Raw genomic sequence first — 14,446 nt, forward strand, 5'->3', positions numbered from 1 at the left:
AAAAAAAGGGTTATGTACTTGGGGTATCTTCATTTTTGGTTACATTTCAATTAGGCAAACCCACAAAGAAACGTATTTCAAATTGTCAAAAAAATTTGTAGGAAAAAAAACAACTTTTTTTGTTGTTGTTGTTGTCTAATTTTGTTTTTCATTCATGTTTTCTTTCAATTTTTCCGAAATATTTCAATTTCTATAAGTTTGCATATTAAGTGATGCATATACACAAACACACAAACACGAATAGAATCTTGCATTCTCTCTCTCTCTCTCTCTCTCTCTCTAACCATCATTTCCCGGATATTTCCTCAAAATACTTATTCCATTTTTATTATTCAAAAAAAAAAATTCATTCCGTTATTTTTTTTTTTGGTTGTTAATGTTCAGATCACATAGCAAAAAAAGAAAATAATGAACGAAAATGAAATAATAATGATTTTTAGTTTCTTCACGTTGTTGTTGATGATAATATGGTTATACAAGGGACCAGTACAGCAGAATCTATGAGATGAGCAAAAGAAGAAAAACACAATTGTATGATACACATGGGTACCCGAAAAAAAATAGACGAAAAAGAGAAAAAAATGTAATTGAAATGCAACAATCAAATAAGTGAATTTTCTTTTGAAGAAAATAATAAGTGTGTGTGTGTGTGTGCGAGTGAAAAAAACATTACAATAATAATCATATTGTTGTTGTTTGAAAATGAAAAAAAAGCTTTTCAATTTTCACTTGATTCTAAAGCCGAAAATCAAAGAAACGAAGAGAAAAGAAAAGAAAGATTTTGGCTTCGGTCTCTGATGAGATTCATACAATGATGATTTCTGGATCTGCAGTAGATGTTTTTTTTTTTGTTTCCAGAATTTTTAAAATTGAATTTTGTTGAGTGAGAGGGAAAAACAATTTTCCAAAAAAAAGATTTTATTTAATTTCATTTTTTGTTTTGTTTTGTTTTGTTTTGTTTTGAAGAAAGATTTTTTTCCGGATAAGTAGATATAGTGTGATTATTTATTTATCTATTTTCGGCGTGAGCAGGAAAACAAAAAAAAAAAATCCATACGTCATTTGTGAATTTTTCGGATGTCCAATGATGATTACCGGGAAAAAAGCCAATCAAAAAAGATTAAATGAACGATAATTATTAACAAGCAAAAAAATTTGTAACAAATTAATTAATTTTTGTTTGGAAAAATTCATTAAAAAAAAATTACCGATTATCGATTAATTAGCAGGGGAAAAAATTCTGCTCATTATTATTCTGCATAATAATTTCCGTTATGTCATTGGATTCTTTCGATATCATTAGACAATTTGGACAACAAAAAAAAACCGTCTGTTCGTCTCATTCGGTAATAATGATGATAATGAGGATGATAATGATGAAAATTGTCACTTTCCACTTGATCGATCATAAAGTCCATGATGGTGATGACATTTATTGATGGCTCCATGTACATTATTATATAATGATTGCTGCCGCTAATCAAGGTCAATTATATAACTTTTAATGTTTTCAATGTTATTTTACTTCATTTAAAATAATAATAATAATTTTTTGTTTTTAAATTTATAATAATGGTGGTGGTGGTGGGGAGAAAATCAAAATGTCAAACATTGTAATCATTTGCAGGTAATGAACGTATGGATCGATACTATCGATACTACATTGCTCACTATTTCCGATCACTGTTTTTTTCTTTTGTTTGATTATTGTTTGCGGTCTTTGAATTGATTTGATTGATTGATTGATTGATAATTGATTGAATAATAATCAAGTGTCAGGTGATGATGATTGTGTTAATAATAGATTTGCATTTGGTGTTTACACAAATGATTGATTGATTGATTGATTGATGATTATATGACCAAAATAATTTTCGAATGAATGATTTTTTGTTTGTTTGTTTCTTCAATATCATCTTGATAATTATAATTACAATATTTGGTGGAAAATAATTAATGTGGATTTTTTTTTTTAATTTTGTTGTTGAAATTTTGACCTTCATTAATGGCATCATTTTCCCGGTGTATCCGTCTATGGTTTTGGTAACCTTGAAAAAATATTAATCATAGAAACAATCGATTCTATCGATAGTAACAAAAAAACATTCGAATTTCTTAAAAAAAATCCAATAATTTCCAAAATGATTGAACGCAAAAACTTCATTAAAAACTACTTATATTATGGTTTGATACCTTTGATTCTCCATTTTTTTTTCAACATAATCAATCAATCAATCAATCAATCAATCGATCGATTGTAGCATTATTTTTTTCCGCAATTTTCTCCTATCAACGATATCATCTTCATTTGATTCCATCCCCCTTCAAAGAAAAATAAAGTAGAAAATCAACAACAACAACAACAAAGTCATCAGTCTTTTTTTTCAGAAAATTTCTCAAAAATTCAAAATCGATTCTGGAAATAGGAATTTTTCAACGAAAAAAAATATCAAAAATGAAGTACACACAGGTTAAGAATCGATATCTATTTATTTTGTAACATTAGCAACAAACGAAAAAAAAAGAAAACTTTTTTCTCCTTGATTCTTCTTCATCGTTTCGTTAGTTTGGTTGTTATCGTTAATAACAGGCCCCAAATAATAATAGATCAAAAAATTCATCCAGAAAATAATAACTATTAACTATGAGAGAAAAAAAATGTCATCATTCTTTCATCGATGCATGGGTTTCTCTTTGATTTTCAATGTATCCCACCAAATACCAAATACCAAATGACAACAACTTCGGTGCATTCAAGTGTATGGAAATCGATTTCTTCTTTGAATAATATTGCTTCGGTAGATTCTTTGTTTTTCTTCCTTAAAAAAAAATTGTGTGGATTCTTCATTTGTTGTTGTTTATAGACAAAAATTCTATACATTTGGGGATAGGAAACAGAAAAGAAAAAAACAGAATCAGAAAACATCATCAAACACAACACAAGTTTTCGAGAAATTTTCCGGGAAAAAAATAATTTCCAAGAAAATTTTTTTCCATCGATAAATTTCCAAGAAAATCCAATCAGGTATCCTTATTTTTTTTACGATCGAAAAAAAAGTTTTTTTTTTTTAATTAAAATTTCTGCTTTCGTTCATCATCATCATGACCACAATCACTAACAACCATTAACAAGTGAAAATAACAAACAAACACCCGGTTAATAGTGATGGATTGATCCTTGATTTTCAGATGTTTTTAATACTATTTGACTAACAACAAAATATTTGTTGTTGGAAAAAAAAGAAAAAAGAAAAACCAAATTAGCTTATTGATTTTTTTTCTGTTCATATGTAATATTATGGAATCAGCAAGATCCAGTAACCAAACAAAAAAAAAAAGTCAAGTTTTTTTCTTCTTTATTTTAATCAATGAAAAAAAAATAAAACAAGTGAAAATCAAGGAGAGAGAGAGAGAGAGAGAGAAAATGAAGATAATTTAATTAATAAGATTCGGTAGCCTGATCATGTTTTATGCATGTTTTTATATATGAAATGTATATACTTTCAAAGTAACCAACGAACGAATGAATGAATGAAGAAAAAGAAGAAAAAAACTTTCATTTCAAAACATAAATAAGAAATGAGAGACATGAATCAACAAGAAGAAGAATATCATTGAATGTATCGAGAATTTTTTTTTCCGGTCTTTTTTTTATATTTCAATCCAATTATTATTCTTTGAATCTTCTTGAAACATTGAATTGAACAAATGTTTTCTTCTGTCATTCATTCACAGTTCGATATTCAAACACGTGTTATTCAAAATCATCATTTTTTCCCAATCAACCTTTTTGTGTTTGGTTTTTTTTTCGTTTGGTTTGGTTTTTTTGGTTTTTGTCGATCATCAATCATTAAACTAACTAATGATGTTAACTAGGATGATGAAATGGATAGACCAAATAACTGATCTAGAATTTCAAATCAGATTACGGGCCAACAGAGATTGCCTATACCAGAATTATCATTAATTATTATTCAATGTCAAACGAAACAACAAAAACTGAAGAATATTGATGTGAAAGTTGTTTTATTTTTTTTTTATTTTTTTGTCGAAATACAGAATTTTGCAAGATTTTCATTGCAGAATCGAAATTCCAAATGGAACATCAAGGGGGAGGAAAGATTATAATGAAGGGAGCTATAGCGAAAAGAAAAAAGATTGTTGATTAAACAACAGAAAAACAGCATTTTTAATGGAAAGAAAAAATTATTATTATTTCATTTCAAATTCCAATCATGTAAATTTGGTTCTAAATTTAGCTTCGACAAAGAAAAGAACCATACACAGTAGCAGCAGCTAGCAGCCATAGTGACATTTCATTCAGTTCTATGATAAGAGACAAACGAACAACGAAAAATTCCAGAAATTTATTTTTTATCTTTGAATTTTCATCAACTTCAGGAATAAGTGAATGGAGGAAAACAAAAACAAAAACAGAACAAAAAAAATTCTAGGCATTCTCATTATCATTCCCGATTGAAAGAAAAGAGATGATGGAAGCAAGACGATGGAAAACAACCATGAATTTATGATTTCCAAATCAAAGGAAACCGAATTTTTCAAAAACAACAACAACAAAAAAACATTGGACATCCAAATGATAATGAGGATAATGATCGATTCAAAAAAAAATAGTAACTGTTGTTATTGGTGTTTTTTCTCAATTAAACTAATTATCTCACCAATGTTTCATCAACAACAAAAATCCTTGAATTATGCAATTTTTAATAACAAGGAACAGGAAAAATGAAAATGAAATGATGATAATATTGAAAACAAACGATCAAAGATTACAACAAGAAATCCTGTTGTATTTACACTGAATTTTTACAAAAAATTTTTTCCATTTCAATGAAAATAAAATTTTACAATGCTCCAGGCGCTGTATGTTTGAAAATTTCCTACTGAAATGAATGGATGACGATTGATTAAACAAACGGGAAAAAAAACAAACTAACAAATTTGATAATGAAAATTTTATCAATAATTTAATTGGCCAATTTTTTTTTACTGGCTGGAAATAGAAATTCGTAATTTAAATTTGCTCGTTTGTTTAAAAAAAAAAAATGAAATTTGCTGAAACAAATTTTAAATTTTCTTTCGGTGTTTTTCGGTTGTTGTTGTTTAGTATATCACGAATTTTCCTCGATAAATCAACAACAAAAAAAATGACAAATCATTTAGCAAAAAAAGCTAACAACAACAACAATGATCGACCATAAGGAAAAGAGAGAATAACGACGAATACGGACTACAAAAGATCATTCAGTGTATTGAACCAAACGAATCAAATCAAATCGAGAAAAACAAAAAAAAAACAGATACCAATCAATCAACAACAAAAATCTGAACCGAAAAATAATTAACATACGGAGCAACTACGAAAATACGTGAAAAAGTAAAAAGTAAATTGTCAGCAAAAAAAAAAACGTTTAAGGAAAAAATTGACCGAGAAACAGATAGAGACACGGGCCAAAATTTTTGAATATTAATTTCGAATTGTTTTTTTTTGTTTGTTTCAGAAAATGATAATTATCATCACGATACACCTATCGATTTTCTGTTGTTGTTGTTGTTGTTTGGCCAAGAAATACGAATAGAGAGAGAGAGAGAGAGAGAGAGAGAGAGAGAGAGAGAGAGAATGTTTTTTTGGGTAAATAGATGTCCTAAAAATCAATAAAAAAATTTTTGTCCTTAAAACAAAAATTTTTCTCTCGCTTTTGTTCGTGTGAATGTGATGTATATTTACCTGGAACGATAGCAAGAGAGAGAGAGAGAGAGAGAGAGAGAGAGAGAGAGAGAGAGAGAGAGAGAGAGAGAGAGAGAGAGAGAGAGAGAGAGAGAGAGAGAGAGAGATATATATATATATGAATATATTGCTGCTGTCAAAATTATCAACAAAAAAAAAATTTCATTTTTAACAAGATAGATAAAAGTTTCTTGGTAATTGCTTAATGTTTATTATTGATCAACAGCGTTTCTCCCCAGCAACAAACATCCATCGGTTCAATCGAAAATCAAATCAATCAATCAATCGAAAATCAAATCAATCAATCAATCGAAAATCAAATTTTCTTATCACAAAAATCGCATCGATTCCTAATTAATCAATTTTCTTCCAAGTGTTTTTTTTGTTTTGAAAATCAAAATCAATCAATAATCAATAATCAATAATGTTAAATAATATAAGTTATTATTGGTATGATTATTGGAAAGAGAATGGCCATCCATATACAATGAATAATTATTGGATTTGTATGAATGGTCCAACACGTATAATAATGATTATTATTGGTTATCTTTATTTTTGTTTATCATTAGGCCCATCATTAATGATGAATCGTAAACCATTTGAATTACGTCGTATAATGCTTTGTTATAATATTATAACCGTTGTGTTGAATTTATATTTTTTCCTTCAATCATTATATTATTTAAAATTTGGTATACGTTTATTTGATTTTAAATTTCCTGATCATAATAATATAACTGTAAATGATATTGAACAAATAACATTAATACATTTTTATTTGTGGACAAAATTATTCGATTTATTTGATACAATATTTTTTGTTTTACGTAAAAAATATAATCAAATTAGTGGTAAGTGTTACTATTCCCTTTTTTTGTAAAATGATTTTTTCACACATATTTTTGGTCGATAATAAAAATCGATTGTAATCAAACATCATTAGATCAATGATTTACCAAACTGGTACTATAGTTTTTTTTTTTGTAAAAGTCAATCATCATTATCATTCATTAATGTTGTCGCTGTTGTAGTTGGCGTTTTTCTTTCTTTATCAAATCCTAAATTGAATTCCAATTGTGTAACAGGCAATATTGTAAATGAAAACAAATAGACAAATAATGAGTAACGAAAAATAGAATGGAAAAATTCCTGATTCTCATTGATGTGTGTGTCTATACATGTTCATCATTACTCAATTTGGAAATGAAATGAAATGATCCACAAATTCATTTAGTGATTATAATGATGATGGTTACCAGCAGAGAGAAAAAAAGTTAATAATTAACAATGTTAGATTTTTAATTAGATGATGATGATCTTTCATTTGTTTCTAAAAATAAAATACAAATTGTTTAAATCGATACAATCCATGTTATAATTGAAATCTAATATTCTTATCATTCGATCGTTTGATGTTTGATGTTTGATGATCCAAATATTAATTATATTTTCTTCTTCTCGTTTGACCTTCTTTTGTTTGTTTTTGTTAGTTCTTGTTGCACATATCAAATTACATTCCATCAAAATTCTTTCTTTTTTTTTCTTGGATAGAAGTTAATGAAAGTAAGAAGAAGAAAATTCTTTCAAGTATAAACATTATTATTAATATTTGAATGTAAAATTGATTGATTGACTGATAAAATCTGTTTTCAATCAACAAACAACATATGAGTTTGACATACCTGTTTAAGAAAATAGCAACGACGAAAAAAAAACGCTGAAAAAAAATCTGTGATTTTCAATGACAAAAATTAAGAAACCATTAAAAACAAATAAAGAATATGCAAAATATGTTTGCTCTGTTTGTTTGTTTGCCTATGTAATATTTGAATAACAAAAAAGGTTACATAATAATTAAAATGATAATAATATGCATAAAAAACAAACAACAACTACTAATTCATTCAAAGCATTCATTTTCAATGTTGATGAATGGAAATGGAGATAAACCATATGAAGAAGAAGTTGAAGAATAATGAATTCACAGCAGCGATAACAGATATGGAATGCAAAAAAAAGAATTCATTGAATTTCACGCACGAAACAATTGGAGAATTTTTTTTAACATTGTTATTATTGTTGAGTTTTTGTTGTTATGGTTGTTGTCCTTTTTTTTTGGTTTGATTCTGGTTTTTCATTATTATAATTATTGTTGTTTTACATTAGATTTCTTTCATAGGGACATTCTATTATAGTATAATAATTATACATTCATTCATTCCATCTCTAAATCGAATGAATTCCATTTGTTCATTTGTGTTGTTGTTCATGAAACGAATTTGTCGTTGTTTTTTTGGTTTCTCATTTGATTTTCATTATTATTATTATTGAGAATCGTGAACGGATGAATGAATGAATGAATCAAGGTAAATTAATTGAAAACAAAGGGGTTATATAAACATACAAATCCAAACATATTATATTTACAAAACAAGATTCATTAATGAAAATGATATGTTGTTGTTTTTTTTTGTTTTGTTTCTTGTAATCATTTTGTATTGAGCATTTTGTTTTGTCAATTTTGATTCAAGAAAATAAATCCCTATGGTTGGTATTTCGAAACCCAAAATGAAAAACAAACAAAACAACAGCAACAACAAAAAGTTGATAGAATACAACACCATAAAGATGATCATAAATGATGATGATGATGATGATGAAAACTAAATTACATCTAAATAATTAATATTATGAAATATAATAATATCTGGAGACAAATAAAAAGAATCATTCATTTCATATTGGATCGTATCCAAAAACAAACAACTAAATAAAAGCGAAATGAATGAATTTATTTATGATCTGATGATGATGATGATGATTACTATTTACAAAGAATAATGATAATGATAGATGAAACAAACAAACAGCAAAAACAAAAAAACGATGATGATGATGATGATGATGATGAGAAGTCAAATTTTATTAATCTAGATAACCTTTTAAAAAGTAAAAAAAATTACTCAATTGTTTTATCATTGAAAATTTTCAATGTTTTGTTTTTCAATGTTTTGATGATGATCATTTTTTTTTTTGTTTAAATCGAATCGAATGAAAACATTCGAATATTCGAATATTAAGGAAATGATGATCGTACATAAATGACGTTATATGGTCATTTATGGAAAGTTTCTTATGGAATTTTTCCATAATTTTTTTAAATAAAAAATTTCATCTCTAAGCTCCCATCATCATCATCAATTTGGAACATAATAATTTGTTCATTTCATTGAAAACAATCATCATCATCATCCAGCTAAGCTAACGACTGAAAAAAATAAGAAAATTTTTCCTCTTGAATGAATTTTCCATCGTTTTTCATTCATTCATTCATTCATTCGGTTTGTTTTGGTTTCCAGTTATAATTCGATTGATATTGAAAAGAAAGTCTAGGGAAAAAATGAAAATGAATTATTTCGTTTTTGATAACTTCCAGATGATAATTTTTGAAACTTGATTTATGTTTGCCCACTGAAAACGAAAAACGAAACGAAACGAAACAGTTGAAACGAAAGAATCAATTTCGATTTCTTTCTTTACAGATGTCAATTTCAAAAAATCATTTTCATTTTAATTTAATAAGATTCAATTGAAAAAATTGAATATGAAAAACGACGACGATGATGATAATGAATCTATCGAACCATAAAGGGAAAAAAAACCAAGAGAATCAGGATTGAAAAGATTCAGAAATCAAGTCAGTCAGTCATTGTGTTTGTGAATGATTGCAACATTATGTTTTTTTCTTTCTTTTCTTCCGTTGTTGTTGCAAATGCTGTTGTTGTTGGTGATTGAACCATTTGTTGTAGACAGGTTTTTTTTTAATAATAATATTCGTCATTTGTAACCAAAATTAAAGTTTTTTGTTCGGTTAAAAAATTTAAATTTTCAAATTCCATAATGGAATCATCAAAATGAATGAACTAAGCGGCCGTAAGAGAGAGAAAAGTTTTTTCCTCCTTTCGACATAAACCAAATGACTGAAACTTTTTTCTTTTTTTTCATTTTTCCATTTTCAATGTCTATTGAGAACAAAAAAGTATCAAATTGTGAAACATTTGAATTCAAAAAATCATAAAATGAAATAAAGAAATTGCAATTGAGCCGAGAAAAATGAGAAAAAATCTTTTTGATAATGATTTTCTGGTGGCGGTAGGAGTGAAATGAGAAAATCCTTTTGACAGCCATCATCAACTGCGAATTGCGAATGAAAACCCCCCCCCCGAATATTTTGCAAATATGAAACAGAACTTATTGAATTTTGTTTCATTTTTGGAATCAATCAGCGAATATTTCTTATTTCGGCAGATGCTGATTGAATTCTGAATCAGAATTCTATTTCTACCTACCTGCGTAATCGATAACCGAAAAAAATCCGAAAAATAAAGCTATAAATCGATGGAAAAGCGAACAGAGAACCCGGGCAACACAGAAACAACAAATTATTTTCAAAAGTAAAAAGATTGGTTGTTTTTTTTTAATTAAATTGAAAACATTGATTGAAAACATTGTTATCTTTTTTTTGGTAGCCTAGGTTCATCAATTCTTAAGGGAAAATTGATGTTTTTCTTTCAATATTTTCGTTTCTTTCATTGTTTTTTCGTTGTTTGTTTCGTTGTTGTTGCAAATGATTGATTTGATTTCGGATTTCAATCTCCTTCTCCCTTAACTGAACAACAACAGCAAAAAAGAACAATTTTCAAATATTGAACCGAACCGAAAATCTTATCGATAAACTCAATTATCAATCAACAAATGAATTGGAAAAAGACAGAAACAAACGTATAAATGATCTATTTGGTTGTCGATCGGTTGGTTGGTAGGTTGGTTGGTAGGTTTCACAATGTGATCCGTATCTGATGATTTATTTTTCTCTCATTCTTTTGTTGATTGGTCGATTTCTAATCAATTTTAATGTTTCACATTGTGTACATATTGTGTACACCCACACACGCACACACATTATTTCATTGAAGAAAAGAAATGAAAAATTTTTTTTTCAAAGAAAATTACTCACAGCAACCCATAAGAATAAGAATAATAAGAAGAATTTTTCGTTTGTCTGAATTAAATTGGCAATTGAATGTTAAGAATTCGAAAAAATAAATTCCATAATCAACAACCGTTTTGTTGATCATTAAAGAATATTCTTTGAAAAATATCATCACCATCATCTTTGTAGTATAAAGCACTACAAATAATGTAATTTAAGCTCCCATTACACGAGCGCAATTGCCGCTGAGGCGGCCAGCATAAATTGTGTTGAGGCCGTCTGCAAAAAAAAAGTTCCTATGTTTTTGCTGTGCCTCAGCTCGAATGGTTTTTCATCGACCGCCACAGCCAAGTAGGCCTGTGTCGATCACAAAAAAGTTGAGATCTTGGGAAGTTTTCGGAAAAGTTGCATAAAAAACAAGAAAAAGTTTTTACGAAATATATAATTCTCGTTGTTTATTTTTGTTGAATAATTCAAATTAATTTTTTGAATTGTTTCCACCGATTCTTATTTATTTTTAATTGATAATGGACATTTCCAAAATTATCTTCAGCAAAGAAGAGTTGGTACACGTCTTATTGGACGAAATTGAAAATCGTACCGAATATTTGATCGATACAGGTAACGAAAACTATAAATTGAACAAAAGTCGTATATCAAAGTGGCAAGAAGTTGCCGATGCGGTTACCAAAGCTGCTCAGGATTATTTCAAGAATAAAAATGTTGAAGTGGATTTTAAAAATAAATTGACTGGCGATGATGCCAAAAAAAAATACCGAAATTTACGTTCAACATTCAACAAAAAAATCAAACATCAAACCGGTGCAGCTGGCGATAGTAACAATTGGCCATTTTTTGATTCGATGTACCGGATCCATAATGCAATAACTCGTATAAAAGGAATCGATACAATTGATGATGAACAAGAAACTCCTATCACAACACAATCATCATCGTGTATAGCTGCTACAATAATTAATGTCGATTCTGATAATGATAATGATAATGATAGGGAATCTGATCCAGATTCACTTGATCGATCAATTCATACTCCATCATCAAGTCGTCGATCATTTAAAAATGCATTTGATGATGATTTGGATATTTCACCGGTAATTGAAAAGCCGGTAAAACGTAAAAAAAAGGATTCATCAATGAGTGATTTGGCCAATTCTATAAGTACTAATTGGAACACGCATTACAGTAGTTTGCTTTTTTATATACGGTGTTACCATTTTCAAAATCTTTACGTAGGAATCTTCTGTCATCCGCATATACTGGCGAAAGTGTTTGCCAGTCAAACGATATTGGTCGATGATACGAACTCGAGAATATCTCGTTCGATCAAGATACCATCTATTGCACCAAATTCTTTTCTTTTTTTGAGCGGATGATAACACAATCAGACCACAAAGCATCATAACTTCATCCAATTCTTCCTCGTCCCAATCCATCAGAACAACACAAAACGAAAACAGATTAACAATCTCAATTGAAGTTTTTTTAATTTGAATGAATAATAATACTTTTTTATAAAGAAATAAATTATTATACCTTATTAATCAACGAATTAAGAACCAAAAATAAAGAAACCAAATTTGAAAATAATTCGAAATTCGAATGTTTAGCGCCAATGTTCCGTTCATAAACATCATGACAAAACAAGAAATTATTATTCTTGGTGTCGCAACGAAGAACGATCTCAACAACAACATTTGACCGTGTAATAGCTCGAATGAAACCGTCCGATGAGGCCATCTCGCTCCGCCCACATCTCATGTGAAATCTCTGAGGCAATTGCGCTCGTGTAATGGGAGCTTTAAACTTTCTATTTGTTCAAATTATTACTCCAAAAAAAAAAAAAAAAAAAAAAAATTATAAATTTTTCGACAAAAATAACGTGCGTGATGCCGAACACAAGTCGTTTTTGCATAGATCTTTTTTGCCTTTTTTTTCGTTCTTTCTCGGTTTTCACATTGTAATTTGTATCATTTTAAGGTCCATTTATTACATTCGATGTTTTTGTTTTTAGTCAAGTTTTTCAGTTCATTCATTAGATTAGTCAAAAATATGAACTGAGTGAAAAAGCAATTATAACGGAACTAATAGGTGAAAAAAAAACACATGATTATAATCACTTTTTATGGATCACTAATGTGCGTAATTGACAAAATGATAATGATTTTTTTGTTTTGTTTTAACCATGGTTTCCCTTAAATGATTTTAACTTGAAATTTTTGGTTTGGTTTGTCAATTTTCACAACAAGTCATTACCATTTTTTAAAAAATCACTTGGTGGTGGTTTTCCACTGGAGATATAAAATGTATTTAATTATATAATAAGCGTGTGTAGCGAACATATTGAAAATTATAAACATATAATGGATAATTATAATGGTGGCAAAAATATTTTTTTTGACATGAACAAATTGGTAAAATGGTGATATTACAAGATAGAAGTTTTCCGGAAACAAAAAAGGACTTGCCGAAAAATTTCTTCAAGGAAATATAAATATTTTGGATATCGATTCTTTTCAATAGAATTTTGTCTGAATTTCGATGAATTCAATTTGTTTTGTTTGTTTTTCTTGTCCGTTTTATAAAAAACTTTGATCGATTTTTGTTTTGTAATAATAATTTTAATCTCTTTTTTTTCTTCTTTTATTATTTACCTTTATTGCAGGTCTACATCTTTATCATCATTCAATCGTACCATTATTAGGTTATTGTGCATTTTGTATTGCACCAACAGCACCTTGTTTGGGTATATTTCCATTTTTCAATACAATTATACATTGTATTATGTATAGTTATTATGCATTGGCTGCCCTAGGACCACGTTTACAACCATATCTTTGGTGGAAACGTTATATAACACAATTACAATTAGCACAATTTGTTATATATGGTTTATATTTGATACCATTCTTTAAATATCAACAAGGTTATCCGATAAAATTTTGGCGTTTTATTGCCGCACCACAACCGATTATATTTTTCTATTTATTTTATCGTTTTTATAAACAATCATATACAACAACAACAACAACAACAACAACACGTACACATCAGCAACGACATTCATTGAATAATGATACAAAATGTAATAATAATCTGATTGCTCAAACAAATGAAAATGGTTCATTAGAAATTCGACAACGTATAAATCATCATAATAATAATGATTTGAATAATAATCTAAATGATGATGGTAAAAAAGAAAATTCAATCAAATGATTACTGAATCAATATTATCATCATAAACTTTAATTAACTTTTAAAATATATATTCAGGGCAACAAAATTTTTAATTATTTTAATATTTTTATAAAACACTAAATTATCAAATGCTTTAAACAAACAAAAACAAAACAAACAAATGAATAAATCTGTCTCAAATTATTATAATTGTGTAATTCATTAATTAATGTGGAAAAAAACTGGTAATTGAAATAAAGAAACTTATAATTTTATATTTTACCCCTTTTGTCATTCTCGAGCGTTTTTGGTTTTAAGCAAATTTCATTCCAATTTTATCTTATCCTTTTTGTTTTCACTAGATAATCATTTACAAAAAGTTTTGACGTGCGTTCAAGTTTCTTCAACATCTTCATTAGATAATCAATTATCAGCATAGAGATACTTTTTGACTGTATTATTTTTTCGTTTCGTTTCGTAGTGGATGATAATGACGATCTTCG

At 27.9% G+C, this 14,446-nt stretch overlaps 1 protein-coding gene and 1 long non-coding RNA gene across 2 annotated transcripts; one reads left to right on the forward strand and one right to left on the reverse strand.

Annotated features, from left to right (window-relative positions):
• The first annotated feature begins 5,895 nt into the window (after nt 1-5,895).
• LOC113795194 (very long chain fatty acid elongase 7-like) lies at nt 5,896-14,322 on the forward strand. Its single transcript, XM_027345386.2, has 2 exons — nt 5,896-6,603; nt 13,429-14,322. Exons 1-2 carry the CDS (start codon nt 6,174-6,176, stop codon nt 13,980-13,982), a joined length of 984 nt encoding a protein of 327 aa, XP_027201187.2. The 5' UTR covers nt 5,896-6,173; the 3' UTR covers nt 13,983-14,322.
• Nucleotides 6,441-8,411, reverse strand: LOC142645930 (uncharacterized). The gene is made up of 2 exons (XR_012846955.1): nt 7,435-8,411; nt 6,441-7,332 (listed from the first exon to the last, which is right to left on the reverse strand). It is a non-coding gene; the product is annotated as an uncharacterized LOC142645930 (long non-coding RNA).
• Nucleotides 14,323-14,446: the final 124 nt, after the last annotated feature.

The sequence above is a fragment of the Dermatophagoides pteronyssinus genome, unplaced genomic scaffold (assembly GCF_027571235.1).
Source record: "Dermatophagoides pteronyssinus isolate colony J.1.1.1.1 unplaced genomic scaffold, Derpt_VIB-CSIC_2022.12 sq0029, whole genome shotgun sequence".
NCBI classification, from domain to species: Eukaryota; Metazoa; Arthropoda; class Arachnida; order Sarcoptiformes; family Pyroglyphidae; genus Dermatophagoides; species Dermatophagoides pteronyssinus.

Excerpts from the sequence above, each read along its gene's own strand:
- LOC113795194 (XM_027345386.2), top strand. The coding sequence starts at position 6,174 with ATGTTAAATAATATAAGTTATTATTGGTATGATTATTGGAAAGAGAAT. Across the intron at positions 6,604-13,428 it reads AAAATATAATCAAATTAGTG|GTCTACATCTTTATCATCAT; the intron begins GTAAGTGTTACT and ends CCTTTATTGCAG.